Source organism: Echinops telfairi, unplaced genomic scaffold, assembly GCF_000313985.2.
Source record: "Echinops telfairi isolate 266 unplaced genomic scaffold, ASM31398v2 ScPeMD7_4;HRSCAF=17, whole genome shotgun sequence".
Taxonomy (NCBI): Eukaryota; Metazoa; Chordata; class Mammalia; order Afrosoricida; family Tenrecidae; genus Echinops; species Echinops telfairi.
In genome coordinates, this window is record NW_022103900.1 from 34109829 (window position 1) to 34129166 (window position 19338).

The window sequence follows — 19338 nt, forward strand, 5'->3', positions numbered from 1 at the left end:
CAAATGCGCTTTACACAATTGATGTGTGTATGGATTGCGATAACAGTTGTATGAGCCCCTAATAAAATGTTTAAAAAAAAAAGAAACCGACAAATCGGTATTAGACAAAATACAATCAGGAGGCGCCTTAGTAGGGAGGCTGGTGAGACTTCAGCACACTGACTTTGGACACGTCGAAAGACCATTTGCTAGGAAAGGCTATCCTGTTAGGGAAAGCAGAGGATCAGTGAAAAGAAGGGAGGCTCTCAACCAGATGGGCTGACACCATAACTGCAGCCATCGACCGAAACACGGCAGCAGTCATGAAGATGGTAAGACCGGGCACTACTCCATTCTATTACACACAACGTTTCCATCAACTGCAGTTGACCCTAACTAAAAACACCACCATCTCACTGATGCTCTGTGTAACCTTAGCATATTATTTAAACTCTCTAAGACTCAGTTTCCTCAATTTTAAAAGAAAATAATAAAAGTACCTGCTTCAGCACTTTGGTAGAAAATGTGAAATTAAATAATAGAAGTCAAGCACTCAGTACAGTGCTGGGAAAGTAATGAGTTATGACAATCTTGGTTACTGTTAAATACTTTTTAATCATCATATGAATAGCTACATTTGTGTTATTGTTAAATGGATCACTATTACATTATTATTAAGAAATACTTTTAGATGGGATCATTCTGATTTAACTGGTATGTCATGTGGAAGTATAATAAGGATATTGCATTCCTGCTGATGCAGTGAGTCAGATAGCAAACCAAATCAAATCGAATCATTCAACTGGTGTATTTAGAATTACTGATAATTATAGCAGTCAAGAAAGCTAGTGAACACATAAATTGCAATAGCACTCTTCTTGAAAATCCCATGAATCAGTTTTAATTTGTTTAGCTGAATAATGGGTAGGGCCTATTCACTCAACAAATGCATATGTCAAGTTTTCTGTAAAAGAAACTTTGTGCGAGGTGACCGTGGCAGAGGTAAGTGGCGTTAATACCCTGAGGGTTTTAGAATACGTTGAAGGATCCCCCGCACTTGCCTATCACTTAATACTTTTCAAAGAATTATTACTTTCATTTCCATTTTATCTCAAGGTACATATACACGCACAACCACAGGGACACAGGTATGAGCAAAAGCTTGCTCTTTCAGCCTCGCTACAAACGGCATTGCTACTCTTCCAGGCCAGCTGTCCTGTAAAGGACTGGAGCATAAATGGAGAGGAAGGTATAGTGTAAGCAATGGGTTTATGGGTTCAGTACAGAAAATTAATTCAAAAGGTAATCCAATTAGCAAAATTTGAGAGGGGCTGTTGTATGCATTTCTTTTATAATCTAATTTAAAAAAAAACTACACAATACAACTTAGGCAAAGCCACCAATATCACAGGTCCTAATGCAGCATAATTTGTGTTGAGTGTGGTCCATTCTGACAGTGCTATAAACCAGGGAGACAGTTTGCTGACAATTCGGTGCTACCAGATACCAACTCAGGCTTCTGTCCAGCTTTCTGTCAGCTCTCGTGGCAACATGAGCAGTTCCATAGTCTCTGAGGATGCTCAAGGTTGGATTGGATAAGATGAGATGGAGATTTCTCTTTTTCATTGAAGATTTTTTCCCCCTTGCCTTTTTAAACTGCTGAGCATAATTTCTCTACAGGCAGAAAATGCAATAGTGTTTGTTTCTAGCATGGCTTCTGTTTCCAGATTTCTTTTGTGCAAGAAATGTGTTGCCCAGCTGTCTAGAATTCCAATCAGGATATGGTTTCAGCATGCTCATATATTACAAGACTGACTTTTAACTGGTTAGAAACAGGAACAAAAACAAGGCCAAGGCTCTTCCACCCAACGGTACTAATAGAGAGGGGAACTCTGGTTGAATCAAATGGAACTGATACCAAGCAATGATTTCAAGTTCAGTTTTATGTTTTGCCCAGAAAGGAGATTAATTTGTTGAAAGACAAAGGTATATATAAGTGGGCAAGCAGGTAAAGAGATTCTCAGAAATAATGTTATGTGGCCACCAGGCAAGTGGAATGGAATTATAGCTTAAAAGTGAAAACCGGTTGAACTTCGGAAGTTTCATGCTTCCCAGTATTAATACCTGAAACACACACACACAATATTCAGCAAATATTAATTTTGAAATCTCCAGACAGTGCCAGGGTAATTGGGGAAATCCAAGGGTGATCCAAGTCCTAGCTTTAGGGTGTATATAGAATCAAGGAAAAGACAGCTATCTCCTCGAATACCTTATTTTTTTATTCTAAGATTTCCTAATTTTAATGTTTCTGAAATGCTACTACTGAGTGCATTTAATTATTCTCTCTTCAAAAGAGACATTAAATCTATGAGTTTCACAAAAGGTGATATTTTAGAATTTAGATGAAGTTTGCCCAATGCAGCTTTACAACTGTAAATTTATAGTTAGACGGGAACAGAGAAAAGAAATCTCTGCCTGAAGAAATGTAGCAGGCTTCCTGAAGGAAATTGCTTATAATTTGAGCCTTGAAAAAAAGGAGCAGAAATGTACCAGGTGGAGAAGCTTTTGTATATGACTAGGCAGAAAAAGATAGGATATTCAAAATAGAGGTCAAGGACATACAAAGAACACACAAAACATAACAGCATGTAAACATTAGAATAGAGTTTAAGAATCTGAAGGAATTTCAAAGGATATAAAGTTAACTAAAAGTTGGGTAGGAGGCTAGATCATAAATTTGTGTAAATCTTTCTCAAGGCCACAAGACATTACTGACTGTCTTTAAGTCAAAGAAAAATGAACACGTCTTGAGTTAATACTGTAAGTCCAACACAGTACTAGAGGAATGCCAAGTATATCTCACATAAGTCTCACAAATGTGAGATTGTTCTCTCAAATGCGATATGCATTTCCTTCCTGTCTTTACTCTTTAACGATAAGGAACATAGGCACAAAGAAGAAGAGCACAGGAGATTGAGTTTAGGTTCAATCCACACGATTCTAAAATCTCTATGCTATGTACAACATCGCTTTAAGATGTTCAGGAAACATCGATAGTTTAGTGGTAGAACTCTTGCCTTCCATTCAAGAGACTCAAGTTTGATTCCTGGCCAATGCCTCTCGTGTGCAGTCCACCCCTCATCAGACTGGAGAATATTGCATGTTGCTGAACAAGTTTAAGCAGAACTTCTAGACTTCGATGGACCAGAAAGAAAAACCTGGTGATGTGATTCTGAAATATTAGCCCCTGGAAACTATAGATTACAATGTTCTGATCTGCCACCAATCTAGGGAATAGCACAAGTGCTTTGTTCCATAGTGCACAGAGTCACCATGAGTTAAGATTCAACTTTTTGGCAACTAATGGCAAAAGATATTGAATCTTCGTGTTTTTATTTTAGATAACCTTATTTTAATCATTTTCTTTAATTATTATATTTTTTATGTCTGTGACGTTGACGCTTACATTTTCCATCATTCAATTGTCCACTCATTTATCAATAAATATTAAGGACCTATTATATATCAGTAATATATTTTAAAGCTTGGTTACTTGATCTTCCTATTATTCTTTTCATCCTCATTTTCAGTTTGCTGTGCTGCCCTGGTTGCTTATTTAACATAAATTATTAGTTAGTCTCTGCTTCTATTCCATTCATATTCTGGTAAACCGCTGACCTTTCATTTCTCTGATAACGTTTTGATTTCTTCAGCATTCTCTTTCCCCCTTTGAAGACGTTATTATTATTTATTCATAATACTTATAGCAAGGGTTTGAAATATTGTCAGAAAACTAACTGGAATGAAGAAGTCACTTACCTTGGTTGACAATGAATCTTAACTTCTGTATTGTTGCCAGATTGCCACTAACTCTATATATTCCGTCGACATCTAGACCTAAAACAAAATGACATTTTATGTGAATTAGTATCAGAATCGACCTGGTACAAGATAACAGTTTAATGCATATGGGCTGATAAGAGTGTCAAATCACCACAATATCTCTTTCTCATGGAGAAAATAAACAAGGCTACCTGTTCGAAACTCAGTGATATAAAAAAAATCGTCATCCCAACAAAATAATCAGGAAGGCAGTGACAATGAGTGACCCACAAACATGAGGCTAGATGAGCCACGGGCCCACCGTGGGCTGTGTTCTGGGTGCATTTTCCTAGGCTGCCGTGCTGTGTGCCATCAAACGCTCATCTAGATATTGTTATGAAAGTGAAGGGAGACGTTTCACAGGGTAAGATATGACAAAAATAATAATTTACAAATTATCAAGGGTTCGTGAGGGAGGGGGTAATGGGGAGGGAGGGGGAAAATGAGGACCTGATGCCAGGGGCTTAAGTGGAGAGCAAATGCTTTGATGATGATGAGGGCAATGAATGCACAAATGTGCTTTATACAATTGATGTATGTGTGGATTGTGATAAGAGTTGTAGGAGCTGATCCTGGTCAATACCACAAAACAAAGGCTCCCAACCTCACAGCCATCAAGTAAATTGCAACTCAGAGGGACCCTAGAGGGTGGACTAGTGTTGCCCCTCTGGGTTTCCGAGATGGCCACTCTTAACTGGAAGAAAACGTCTCCTCTTTCTCCTGAGGAGAGTGGCTGGTGCTTTGAACTCCTGGCCTTGGGGTTATGAGTTACCATTACCCCACTCAGTTCTGATGCTGTTACCACTACTACCCTTATGCATACCCTTCATAATGCAGGGAGATCGGGTCCAATCAATTTTAAAAAGGCTTTCACAGTGAAAATTGTGTAAGGAGAGCAGGATTTTCACTCAAGGCTGTGAATCATGAATGTCCTACAGGTATTTCTTGATATCTGGCTGCCTGTCCTGAGTTTGCACCGGGGCCTGCTAGAATCTTCGGCTTGTCGCTGACCAATGGCTTTTACACTTTAAGTTCCCACAATCAGTGAGTCACTTCCATAAAACAAAGCTTTCTTTTTATATATGTATTTTAATGCTTCTAATTCTCTGGAGACCACAGAATACTGAGAATGTAAATCTTTTATCTCAAGCAATAGTTTTATCGAGATATGTCACACATCATACACTCCCACAGTTCAGTCATATGTAAGGAGTTGTATATGCATCACTAAAATCCGCTCTAGAATACGCTCCTCACTCCTGGACTCATTGTTTGCTCCCCATTTCCCTCCAACTTCCCTCCCACTCCCATATCCCCAAGTACACAATTTTGTCTCCATACATCCACCCATCCTATGCTTGATATGTTGGAAAACATGCAAAAAATGAAAACACCAACTCTATTTTAAAAATAAAGAAAAGGCCAATGACAAGATTAAAATTAACTAGAGAAAAAAAAAAGAAAACAAAAACTCCTGTCATGAAAAAAGCAGGTAAAACCATATATATTTATGTATAAGCAGAGTTTTTCAGCACATTTTTAAAAATCATTTAATAGGGGGCTCATACAACTCTTATCCCAATCCACACATACATCAATTGTGTAAAGCACATTTGCACATTCATTGCCCTCATCATTCTCAAAACATTTCCTCTCCACTTAAGCCCTTGGTATCAGCTCCTCATTTCCCCCCTCCATCCCCAATCCAAACCCCCTCATGAACCCTTGATAATTTATAAATTATTGTTTTGTCATATCTTACACTGTCCAACATCTCCCTTCACCCACTTTTCTGTTGTCCGTCTCCCAGGGAGGAGGTTATATGTAGATCCCTGTAATTGGTTCCCCCTTTCCACCCCACCTTCCCCTTCCCCTCCCGGTATAGCCACTCCCACCACTGGTCCTGAAGGGATCATCTCTCCTGGATTCCCTGTGTTTCCAGTTCCTATCTGTGTCAGTGCACATCCTCTGGTCTAGCCAGATTTGTAAGGTAGAATTGGGATCATGATAGTGGGGGGCAGGGAGCATTTAGGAACTAGAGGAAAGTTGTATGTTTCATCATTGCTACACTGCACGTTCAGCACATTTTTTAATGCGTTTTTGTGGTAAAATTAGGTGCCTCAACTGATATTCATGTTGGCTTATACTCGAGTATATATGGTGTCTAAAACTAGAACAAATACAAAATATGTCAAGATGGAGATGGAAATGAAAAGGTCCCACATTATAACCAAAGGCCATCTGCCATCATCAAGTTTCTGATCATCTATTTCTGATAACAACATTCTTCATATCCCTTGCCTCGGAGGCTGAATCCACACTTGGACCCTACAGATAGATTTTGGGCTCCCATTGTCATCCATAGTCTTCTGCAAATTGAGTATTTACAATTTAAACCAATAACTCTCTCTCTTTCATACTGGATTTTTAAAAAATTATCATCCTTGGATCACATGGGCCTGCGTGTTTTCTCCATGTTGACTTAGTTGATGCCTCACTTACATGGATGCTTGTTTGAATGCAAGTCTTTAAGACATGAGATGCTATTCCTTTTTGCCAGCTGGGTACCATCAGCTATCTTCATCACAGTTTGCTGCAGCACCCTTATCCTCCGTGATAACTTCACGAGAGCAGGCATTTCGCAGCACCAGTTCATATGAACTAACTGTTCTTGGATTGAATCTAGATTTAAGTGGGAACCCAAAATCAATTCCACTTGTTTGTGGATTGTGTACATGAGACTGTACATTTTATGGGAGTAGACGGCCTCGTCTTTCTCCCAAGGAGTGCCTAGTACTCTGAGAGTGCTGATTTTGGGGACCCACTATTCCACCGGGGTGTGTGAGCCTGTCTGTCTGGGCTATTCCTAAGTGGAGAAAAGATCAAAGCTGTCAAGGATTTCATCTTGCTCAGATTAATGATAAATGGTCCTGGAAGGAGCAGTCAAGAGATTAAATGATGTATTGCATCAGGTATATCTGCTGTATAAGACCTCCTCCAAGTGTTAAAAAGCAAGACTGCTATTTTGAGGCTGAACATGTGCCTGACCCAAGCCATGGTATTTTCAATTAGCTCATATGCCCGTGAAAGTCAGACATTCAATAAAGACGACTGAAGGAAAAGGTCTATGCATTTGAATTATCGTGTTGGTGAAGAATATTGAAAGTATCATGGACTGGCAGAAAGAGAAACAAATCTGTCCTGGATCAAGTACAGCCAGAATGCTCCCTAGAAGCAAGATGATGAGACTTCTCACATACTTTGGACATGTTATCAGGAGACACCAGTCCCTGGAGAAGGTCATCATGCTTGGCAAAGTGGAGGGGCAGAGAAAGAGAAAGGCCTTCAATGACATGGATTGTCACAGTGGCTGCAACAATGGGTTCAAACTTAAGAACCACTGTGAGGCTGGCGCCGGCCTGGGCAATTTCATGTGCATGAGATCACTCGGAGTCAGACTGCACTCGACGGACCAAGCCACAAAGTGGGCTTATACAAAGTACTCACTGAGATCAAATTAGTTCTCACACACGGGAGGAGAATTTGTCAGGAATTGGTTGAAGCTGAACTCATCAGGAAGAAGTGAAAGGGTCTGACACACACACACACACACACACACACACACACAGATCAACGGCATTCTTCCTCCTTGATGAACAAAACAATTCAATTTATCGAAGGATACTCGAGTTTGTTTATAGATTTTTTTTAAGTCCAACCTACATTTGATAGCACAAATGCAATACTCTTCGTACTATAGATTTTCTAATAGCCTGATTTTATCTTATGTATAATACAGGCACCATTTTATTTATCAAATGGTCAGTAGAAAGTATTTGATGCAGATGAGCTTTTAACTTGAAATTTAAAAATTAGTGTGGTTACTTTTAAAAGCATTAAAGTTCACACATTTAAGTGTGTGTTATATAATTCAAAAGTTTCACTCTAGAGAGTGTTTAGTTATCTGAACACATGGAAATGATAGAAAACTATTTTGGAATTCTGCTCTTAAAATTACTTTCTAGAAAGTAAATGTTTTGAGAATGATGAGAGCAACAAATGTACAAATGTGCTTGACACAATGGATGTATGTATGGATTGTGATAAGAGTTGTTTGAGGCCCCAATAAAATGATTAAAAAAATTACTTTCTATGTCCTAGTATCATGCATAGAAAAATGTACCAGATGACAAATGGGGGGGGGGTGTCTTTGTGGATAATTTTGGAATATGAGAGAGCCAAAGGTAATTCAGAATTATATGAAATAAATAATGTCCATTTATATGCCACCCCAAAATTAAGCTAACAAACAAATCTTGACCACATGAAAATGGGCCTGATTTTCTTCTCTGGGTTAGTAGTTTCTCTGAACAAAGTTAATGGGGAGGGGAATATTCTAGATATTGTAAATATCAATGTGATATGTGGATCTAGGTCTCTATTATTAAAAGTAGCTCTGTTTTAAAAGTAATTGAATATGAAATGTTAATTAGCAACAATGACATCAGATGAGAAATTCTTATGCTTTTGTCTCTTTTTAAACTAATGGGGTTTTTTTGGGCTATCAAGCTCAACCTCTCTGGGGTCAATAAAAACTAAAATTATTTATATTTCAAAAAATCTACCTTGAAAATAAGATACCTTCCTGAAGCCTCACTTTGATATGCATATCCTGTATAAAAGGTTTAACATCAAATTTATTTCTGTTTTGAAGTTGGAACTCTTCCTTCTCTAATATTATTTTATATGCTATTGAAATGCAGATGTTGTCTAGACTTACAAAGTGAACTTTAACTAGTGAAATTCTCCAGTCTCCAAAACATTCCTTTTCCTCGTAGGGAAAGTCAGAGTCACAAAGGATGAAGTGCTCTCCTTCTCGTTCATAAATTGTAGCACACACACACACACACACACACACGCACACACGCGTGCGCGCACACACACACACACGCACACACATGCGCGTGCACACACACAAAGTTCAGTAATCAAAAACATTTGAAAGTGAATCCAGCTTGGTAACATTGCATATGAATAACTGGAAAGCATTATACTGTTTAAATCAAGTAGCTTTATCCCACATTACTAACCTATCTTTCTTTTGGAATGAAAGAAGGGAAGATTGGTGATTGAATCAGGAAGAGAATGCACACCTATTCTACCACCGTCGTGGTAGCACTGAATCACAGCACAGAACTGCTTCGTGACTTGAGATAGAAACCAGAAAGTCAGAGAGAGTTAAACAAAACACATTTACTGCATTTGAATCTAACTTGACACAACCTTCAAAATCTCTAGACTCAGAAATAAGAATACTTGTGAATGATACGAATCTTGGATATTAGTGACTCCTGCTTTGAGTGGCTCATGCCCCGCTGCTACTATCATGCTTTTTAAATGACATGAATCAAGAGAAAATGACAAAGGGCATATTAAACAGAGGATCTTCTAAAATAATCTGGTGTGTAAGGGTGAATTTTAGCAGCTGTAAGTTATATAGGTATAGTCTTGAGGTTGGTTAGCTTTCTCCTGTATGACTCACAGAATTGCAAACTCAAGCCCTGGGAATATTACTCAACTTACAATTACTCACGTGCCATCCTCTTTTTGTTCCAAGAACTTTGAAAGTTGTGCCAAACCAAACCAATGTAAATTGGTGGATTTGGACATCCTTTTCATGGCCATATTATCCTTGCTGGATTGGAAAGTACTTATTTTGGAAGTATAATTAGATCTCTTATGATTTTAAATGAACAATGTCTTGAAGGCACCCATGGTGTGCTTTGGGTAACGACAAAGAAATAAAGCACTTTGAGAGGCACCTTTTTCAATAAAATAGCACGACTGTGAATGCTGCCAGTTTTGCTTGAGAGGGCAAAGTTACTTTGAGAACTTCTTGAAACCAAGTCATTTTATGCTTTTAATTTTACTTAATTTTTATCAGGCTTGTATTTATAACAGCAACGAAAATTTCTCGGAAGAAATCCGCATGCATTGAAATGTCAGGTATCTGTGTACCATCAGCTGACCTTCCCACCTTGAACACAGTGGTTTTCACGGCAGAAATCACTGGGTGTTACTGGAGAGAGTTGGGAAAAAGTCTTTTCTCTTCCCTCGTTCTTCTGGAAGAGCTTAGAATAGGGTAGACACACAATTAGGCATTATTAAACCAAATGGTGGTCTAACCCCAGTGGAAAGAATGCAGCTGTCATGAGTAATTCCCACCATAAATCTTAGACACGTTCCAAAAAGAAATCTAGGAGACCAGCACTGTGTCCAGAGTTGGACTGGCTTATCTGCCAAAGTTTGGGAAGTTTTTAACCATGCAAATGAGCCTGTTAAAAATAGTTCCCAACTATTAGGTTTGCATTCTTGGTAGCCCAAATCCTGGACTCTCCACAAAGGACAGGAAGTGTGAGCTTGGTGAGAGGTGTGTCCCAAGAGCCTGCTTGTTTTTCTAACACATAACAAAACTCATCTGAATCTCTGGAGTCTGCAAATGTGGGCTGGGAATTTCGCAAAAAAAGTTGCTCTCCAGAGATTTATGATGCTTCCTAATTCCTAGGAGGCCAAAGCAACCACAAGAGTAATTCTCCCAATACTTGGACTTCTGGCTTCTCTCCCTGGCAACACCCATTGAGCTCAAGAACATCAGAATGCCCCCACAGAGTGTGCTGCACATTTCTCTCAGGCCCTTCAGAAGGTCCTGTTTGGGTTCAAAGCCACATACCGGGGTAGGTTTTCCTGCCTTCAGACCAACTCCCCTTTTTCTAAATCTGTGACTATTTCCAAGTGTCAACTGCCAATTTATCCTTGTACACACTTTAAATTTAATGTCTGAGAACAGAAGATCTAATTTAAAATTGTTTCTAAATTTAATCTGTATGCCGCCTTAATGCCTGGGATTTACTTTGTAACTACATGCCTGATTTATTGCTAATTTGTTATGAGCTATCTATCTTTCAAAAATGATTATTTTTTCAAATAATTGGCATAATTATTATTGTCAAGCAAGTATGATTTCTTCTACATGTTATTTTATATATTTTCACTTGTATCCACAGAAACTGGATCCTATATTTTTATTTATATGTATGCATGTACGAGGGGGTACCCACAAAAAAATGGTAAAAAGTTCCGCTGGGTGGAGCATTCATAGTAAGCATTTTTCCCCACAAGGTGAACCTCAAACAACTCACTCTGAGTTAGCGCACTCAGTGGCATCTCCTGGAAAGGTTCTCTCTTGTTGCAGTGAGTTTTTTTTCATAAAAACAGTTTTGCTCAATTCTTGTTTTTTTGTGTGTTGGCCAATTAAGTATCATTTGGAGTTTGTTCCACCAGGTCAGACTTTTAATCAAGCTTTCTATTTAGAGGTTCTCTATTAAGTGAACAGTGTGCAGCTGTGAAATTTTGTTTCCTGATAAGGAAAAATGTCACAGAAACTGTAGTGATGTTGAACACAGTTTACAAGGACAGCAGTATGGGAAAACTCAAGTGTATGAGTGGTTTTCTCCTTTCCAAAAAGGTGAAATGTTGATTGATAACAAACCTCATTCTGAATATCAGTCAACTTCCCAAATGGATGAAAATGTTGACAAAATTTGTGCACTTGTGCTAGAAGACCAACGACGGACCATTGAAGAGATGGGGAAGTTATCTGGACTATCTTGGAGCTTGGTTTCACCAATTTTAATGGAAGATTTGGGAATAAGAAGGGTCACTGAGAAATTTGTGCCTCGGGTTTTAACTGACCAGGAAAAGAGCATCTAGTAGACACATTCTGTGCTTTGAAATTACAGCTCTGGAGTGACCCAGACCCTTTTTCAAGGTCATTGCTGGTGATGAGAAATAGGGTTATTCCTACAACCCTGAAAACAGATATCAATAAAGCCAATGGAAGGCACCCTCATCACCTTGACCCAAAAATGCTCTTCAAGTGAAATCAAAGACCAAGATGCTGCTTTTTTTTTTTTTAATGTGAGGGGGATAGTGCATGTGGAGTTCATTCTACCAGGTCAGACTTTTCATGAAGCTTTCTATTTAGAGGTTCTGAAAAGATTGTGTAACAGTGTGCAACAAAAAAGGCCTGATTTGTGGCAGACAGGGGGCTGGTTTTGCCACCATGACACTGCAGATGCTCACATAGCCATCTCAGTGTACCAGTTTTGGGCAAAAAACAGCATGCCTCTTTTGCCTCAGGCACCTGACTCATCTGACCTCACTTTATGCAACTTCTTTTTGTTTCCATGGTAAATGAAGAGGGACATGGAAGGACAGCTGATTTGATGAAGTAGAAGAATTGCAGGAAAAAATGAGGGTGGTGCTGCCATCCAAATAGATGAGTTTGAAAACATGTTTCCAAGAATTGAATAACAGATTTGACAAATGTACCAAATGTAATGGAGAGTACTTGAAGGTGATAAGGTGGTTTTGTAAAAAAAAATTTAAATGCATAGCTTTGAAAAAAATTTCCATTTATTTGGGGGGTACACCCTCAGTTTTACCATGTAGATTATGTGTCATATATTTCCTATTGTATTCTGTAGTCTAATTATATGCTTATATGCATCTAAAATAAACATAATTTTACTATGTATACATATAACTCTATGCAAAGATTATGTATTGAAAAAATATTTGGCACATTAATAGTTCCTACCATATATCTGTATATTGCTTGCTATTTGTTATTAGTTACATTTTATATGTTATATTCCTTAATATATCAAAAGATTTGTGTTAAAAAAATAACAAAACTTAGCTAAGGAAATAAATGCATTTACTACTACTACTATCCCCCTGCCCCATCTTCTCCCCATCTCCTTTCCCTTACCCCTTCTCAATGTTACTCTTTATATTGGTTTTATATGTATTCTCAAAGTTATGTTCCTATTTTGTACTTATAATTATTACTGTATATACACTCCAATATACATTGACCCAAATATCAGCTGAGGCAACTAATTTTACCACAAAAAATACATTAAAAATGTGCTTAAAAACTCAGCTTATACAAGGTAGGTGATTTATCTATGTATTTATGTTAAACAGAAGAAAAAAGCTGCTCGACTGATTTTGTGTGACTATAAACTTAAAAAAAAATAATTTTATTGGGGCTCATATAACTCTTATCACAATCCATATATCAATTAAATCAGGCATGTTTATATATATATGTTGCCCTCATTCTCTTCTAGACATTTACTTTCTATTGAGCCCTTGGTACCAGCTCTTTATTTTCCTCCACCCCCCCACCTTCATAGCCCCCCAATAGACTGTACATTGTAATTATTTTCATCACTCACCGACAGCTGTCTCCCCCCGTGTTTTCTGCTGTTCTTCCCCCTGGAGAGGGGTGTGTGGTTATGGGACAATCTTTGTGGTTGGTTCCCCCTTTCTCCCTCCTCTCCTCTTCTTCCCCCTACCCATCTGGTATCACCATTCCCACCCCTGTTCCTGGATTCTGTGTGTCATGAGCTCCCATCCCTTTCTATACCTGTGTACGTGTTCTGGTCTAGTCTGAACTGGTCTAGTCTGAACTGGGTCATGGTAGAGGGGGGTGAGGAAGTCTCAAGGAACCAGAGGAATATAGCATGTTTCACCAATGCTTTACTGCACCCTGGTTGACTCATACCCTACCAGTGGCCCCTCTGTGGGGAGATTGTTCCACTGACTACAGATGGGCTTGGGTCCTCTGCTCCAGCCCCCCTCATTCTCAACAATATATTTTTGTTTGTTTGTTATGTGTCTGCTGATGCCTATTACCTGGTCACTATGACTCCTCATGATCACACCAGCGGTATGCTTCTTCCATGTGGACTTGTTGCTTCACTGCTGAATAGCGGCTTGTGTAACTTCAAGCCTTTAAGACCCCAGATGATATATCTTTTAATAGCCGGGCACCATCTGCCCTCTTTACCATATTTGTTTATCCACCCATTTTGTATTCAGCGATTGTATCAGAAGGGTGAACGTCTCAGGCTGCCAATTGGTTAGAACAAAGTGTTCTTGTATTGAGGGAGGGTATGAGCAGAGACTCAAAGTCCACCCTCTTCCTCAGTATATTGCCATATAAATATATGTACATGGGCCACTACCTCTATTTGTGTGGATTAATGTATTTACATATGGACACTGCTTATCTCTATCCATTGCTTGGCTTCCTTGGTCCTTCCTGTTTTCTTTTACCTTCTTCCAGCCACACTGCCACTTTCCCCTTATTTCTGCCTCTTGGTACCTCCTCTTAGCTAGCTTGCTATTGTTCCAACACAACGCCTTGGATCCTTATCTCCTCCTTTTTATTGACTCCAACACCCCAGTTGTTCCCCAAGGGGACAGTGAGCAAGCTGCGCCAGCGACTATAAACTTTTACAGGAGCAGACAGCTACAGCTCTCTCTGGTGCTACAGCTGGTGGATTTGAATGTCTGACTTCACAGTTCACAATCCAATCCTCAGCTAACTCACTGTACCACCAAGTACCATGAACGCATTTATATTCATCATTAAAAATGTTAAAAGTCTGCAGTTAGGCTCAGCATTGAACTTTGGTTTCCCAAGGAGTCTCAAAAGTATAAGGTCTAATGGAGATTGAGGTTTTATCCTTTTTCGTTCTTTTCTTCATCTTGTCCCTCTTCTCCTTCCTTCTCTCCCTTCTTGCTTTCTTTTCCCTTCCTATCTCAATCTCTCTTTGTTCGTCATGTCCTCTTAATCAATGTTGCTCATTAAAAATCAATTCATTATGTAAATAGTATGAATTCTTTCAGTCCAAATAGTGACCACTGGCCAATATGGTTGACTACTAAGTATTGAATTATAGCTAATACAGCTGAATAACTAAATTTGAAATTTTATTTAAGTTTAATGAGTATAAATAACCACGTGACTAATGTATTATATGGTACAGCTATAAGACAGAATCAACTGTTACTCACATCCCATCTAATTTTCTTTCTTAGATTATATTTATTTTATTTTAGGAAAATGTTGAAGTACTTTTAAATATGAAAGTATGGGTTGTTAAATTGTCTTATTTCTTCTCTCTTAATGGTTGTTTTCCTTTGCTACACAATTTATTGTAATTTTGAATGTTTAATTTTATTCTTTAACTGTTTTAGTGTTCTAATTTTGAAAATATTGTTCTATCATTAACTTCTAGCATCCCTATCACTAAGTTGATATGAAATAGATTCTTGATGCATTGTAGGCAATTTTTTCTCTCAGACATTTAAAAAATTTTCCATTTAACTTGTAAATTAAAATTTCACTGTGGTATATTGGCACACCAAGTCCTAAGGACAATGTCCCCGCACAAAGCTGCTAAGGCACAGAGAGGATTGTATGGCCAACAACAGCTCGTAACATGATGACCACTCACTGGAGCATACTGCGACAGAGGACAATACTGGGGACACACGGCGGGGAGTGAGTCCAGTCTGAACCCGCCACAGCAGGGCGAACCAAGAAGGGAACATAACAGATCATCAATGGGAGAAAAGCAAAGCCACAAAGCCCCTGAGAAACCCCCCAAATAGACTTCAGTCTAGGAGGGGCAGCTCCGGCAACTCCCCAGGATGAGTGGGGGAGAGTCATAAAGGTCAGCATACAGACCTGGAATTATCTATGCTTTTGGTATTTTTGCTAGTTATTATTTTTCTTTATATATATATTATTTATATAGATATTTGTATATATTATTTTTATTTACATATATATCTATATATATATAGAGAAATTCTATTTCTTTTTGTCCCTCTTTTTATTCACTTATTCGTTTTCTTTTTGTATTGCCTACGTTATTGTTGGTTTGCCTACCTATAGAAGATAGGCATGGGAAGCAAGCCCCAGGAGAAAGCCACTGACCAGAGATTCTGGAGAGCCTGAGGAGGAGGCAGGGGAAGGGACTGGTGAGCAAACAACGCCATAGGCAGGGAACAACTTAGGAATTAAAAGAAACACCGGAGAGGACATAGAGATCCTGGGGTGTTGGAGCAACAGCGATCTAACTGAAAGGAATTACTAAGAGGCAGAAGAAGGGTGAGTGTGAGGGTTGGAAATAAGGAAGGTAAAGGGCAACAGAGGAAAGATCGAAGAAGCAAAGCTATGGATAGAGGTACAAACATAGGTGCACACTTATGTAAATATATGAATTCATAAAAATAGAGATATGGGCATAGGTACATATATTTATATGGTAATACATTGAGGAAGTGGATGGACTTTGGGCCTCTGTTCATGCCATCCTTCAATGCAAGAACAGTTTGTTCTAACAACCTGACATTCTGTGATGCTCACACTCTTGGAACGATCGTCTCAAGACAAAATGGATGCACAAGCAAGTGTGGTGAAGAAAGCCGATGATTCCCGGCTATCAAAATATGTAGTCTCTGGGGTCTTAAAGGCTTGAAGTTAAGCAAACGGCCATCTAGCAGAGAAGCAACAAGTCCACATGGAAGAAGCAAACCAGCCTTGTAAGCATGAGGTGTCTGTGGGACCAGGTAGTAGGCATCAGAAGACCCAAAACAAAGAAGCAAAACATATTGTTGAGAACAAAGTGGGTCAGAGCAGAGACCCAAAACCCATTTGTAGGCAATGTGACATCCCCTCACAGAAAGGTCTCAAGGAAGGGATAGCACCGGTGAAACACACAATGTTCCTCTGGTTACTTGAGGCTTGCTCACCTCCCACCCCTCAGTCCTGCCTTTCATTTCGGGCTAGGACAGAGCATGTACACAGATACAGATAAGAGCTCAGGACACACCGAATCCAGGTCAGATAGGCCCCTCAGGAACGGAAATGGGAGTAGCAATACCAGGAGGGTAGGGGAAAGGTGGGGAGAGGAGGAGTGAAGAAACTGTGGGGGAAGGGAGACAGTGGTTGGTGTAAGATGTGAAAGTAATAATAATTCATAATTTATCAAGGGGTCACGAGGGTGGGAGAGGGAGGGTAAACAGAGAAACTGATATCAAGTGCTCAAATAGAAGGTAAAATTTTAGAAAATAATGATGGCAATATATGTACAAATATGCTTGATACAATTGATTGTTATAAGAGCCCCCAATAGACTAATCTTTAAAAAAAATTCACTGTGGTGTGAGCACATCTGCACACTTACCAATAGAAAATATTTCCCTTGATCATTTTCTTTTTTTAAGTTTTATTGGTACTTCATATAATTTAATAATTCAATCATATGAAGAAGAGTTATACCACTATCATTACAACCAGTTCTACAAAATTTTCTTCTTCCTTGTACTCATTGTTATTCATGTAATTATTATTTTCAATGGTGGCAAGAATATACACAACAAATCATTCTCCGATTCAACAACTTCTACACATATAAATCAATGTCATTGATTATCCTCTTTATAGATACCAACATTATTGACATCCTTTTCCAAATTATCCCAGCACCATTAACACCAACTCAATACCCATGAAGCAGCAACTCTTCCTCCTTCACCCCTGGTAACCATCGGACAAGTTTAGTTTCTTTCTTTCCTTCTTTTTCATAGCAGTTTTCCTGGTATAGTATCCACACATCATACATTCCACAGTTAAATCACTTTTAAAAAGAGTTGTATATACAATCAGTTTTAAGAAGGTCAACGGACCAAGCATCATACTACACTATGGTTCGATCTACCGTCATCAAGCTTGAAACAGTCTTTGTCCGACAGGAGAGCTGTGGGAGCCCCTCGCCTGTGACTGGAGGGGACTGTCAGAGGCTTCGTCTGAGACGGCCTTCTTGAACATCACTTCCCTCTACTGTCTCCCTTCTCTCCTTTTAGACCTTCTTTGAAATGAGTATTGCCCCATTATCACATTACCCTGTGACTGAAAGGTCAAATTAATTAGAATAAATATTCATCATGGGTCCTTCTGTCTTTGCAGATAACTTTATTCCAACTGGCTTGTCTTAAATGGGAATCAGGGTTTCCTTTATGATGTGCAGTGGGTGAGTACACAGTAGGCTCTCACTCACTAATGACCCCGTGTGAGTTTCCGAGATCGTAACTCTTTAGAGGGGTAGAAAGCCCTCTTTTTTCTTCCAAGGAGCTGATGATGGTTTTGAACTACCAATCTTGTGGATCATCTGTAGCCCAATGCGTAACCTTTACACCACCAGGGAGGCATACACACTAGGTTAGATGAGCTATATCCCCATCCAGGAACTCCCTAACCAAAGCAAAGAGGACTGCATTTTTGGCTATGGAGCGCTCTCATTTCATCCCTGGGCAGTTCTCTTTCTCATGACTGCTGTAGTTCATCTGCCCACAGCGTCCTTCTCAGATGCCAGCATCTTTTCCAACCTTGAAGAACTTGACCTCAGGATCGAGTAGCTTCTGCAGACCCTTAGCTTGTGCAGAATGAATGATATGGGTTGGTATTGCTCATTCATTAACAATCCATTAGGTTGATCTGTTTAGTAATTTTTAGTTCCTGCTTCTTGCCAAAATCTGCTGTTTTTATTTGTTGTCTTCAACTTTGAATATTCTCTAGAACATCCTGGAAAAAATTGTCCCTAATTATGGTGTCTGGGAATGGTGTTTCTTCGGCTCTAATTTCTCCCTTTGTTTGATCCCATCTGCTTTCTGTCTTACTGGAATTTCTATTTCTGGTCTTCTGATGGCACCTTATCCTTTTTCAAGCACCACTATGGGTTTACCTCCTCCCCTTAAAATATGTCTTTTCTGTGATTTCATTGAGACCTTTGAGGAATGAGAGTTAGACATATTCTTTTAGTTGTCTGACATGAATGGGAGGACTGTATTGTTTCAAAAATTATCATTTAAAAATGTTGAAAACAAAAGCTTCATTACTTTTTGAAGAGACTGCTATACCAAAATTTTATTTATTGGCACATGGGGCACAGATGACTGGAGATTAAATTATGAATATTGAAAATAAGAATTTTCTTCTGAAGGAACCTGAGTAAGCATTGGACTGCTAACCTCAAGGTTGGAAGTTCAAACACACCAGCTATTTCCTGGGGAAAAGACGAGGCTATCTGCTCCCATACTGATTTACAACCTTGGAAACCCTATTAATGTCAGAATCTACTTAGAGGCGATGGATTTGGTTTTCTGTTTTCTAATGTGCTAATTATTCTAAGATGTGAATAGTATAGTTGTACAGCAGCTATTTTCAGTATACCTCTTATTTTCTTTATTTTTCCTCATTACTATCCTATTGTTTTCAGAAGTTCTACTATTAAATGGAACTTATGTTTTTCCAATGTTCCTTTATCATCTAGATTTTAAAAACCTCATTATGATACAGGATTATCATATTATTCTCTTCTATTTCTGTTATGAAGTCTGATTTCATACACGCAATGTTTGAACAATATATAGTTCTCCTTAACTGTATTTTTTTTCAGTGTGTGAATATTTCATTTATTTGTTTTGGTTAGGATCCTATTATGGTTATAATTGAGGCATTTTGATTTCTCATGTCTGGTTGAGGTGATT

The 19338-nt window shown here is 38.7% G+C and overlaps 1 protein-coding gene across 3 annotated transcripts in view; it reads right to left on the minus strand.

Annotated features, from left to right (window-relative positions):
* Nucleotides 1-19338, minus strand: part of ARHGAP15 (Rho GTPase activating protein 15) — an 806341-nt gene that overhangs the window by 259500 nt on the left and 527503 nt on the right. For all 3 annotated transcript variants that reach the window (XM_004703839.3, XM_045299417.1, XM_045299427.1), the window contains one exon: nucleotides 3802-3879. In XM_004703839.3, coding sequence (XP_004703896.1) covers nucleotides 3802-3879 — 78 coding nt within the window. The remainder of the gene's footprint in view (nucleotides 1-3801; nucleotides 3880-19338) is intronic.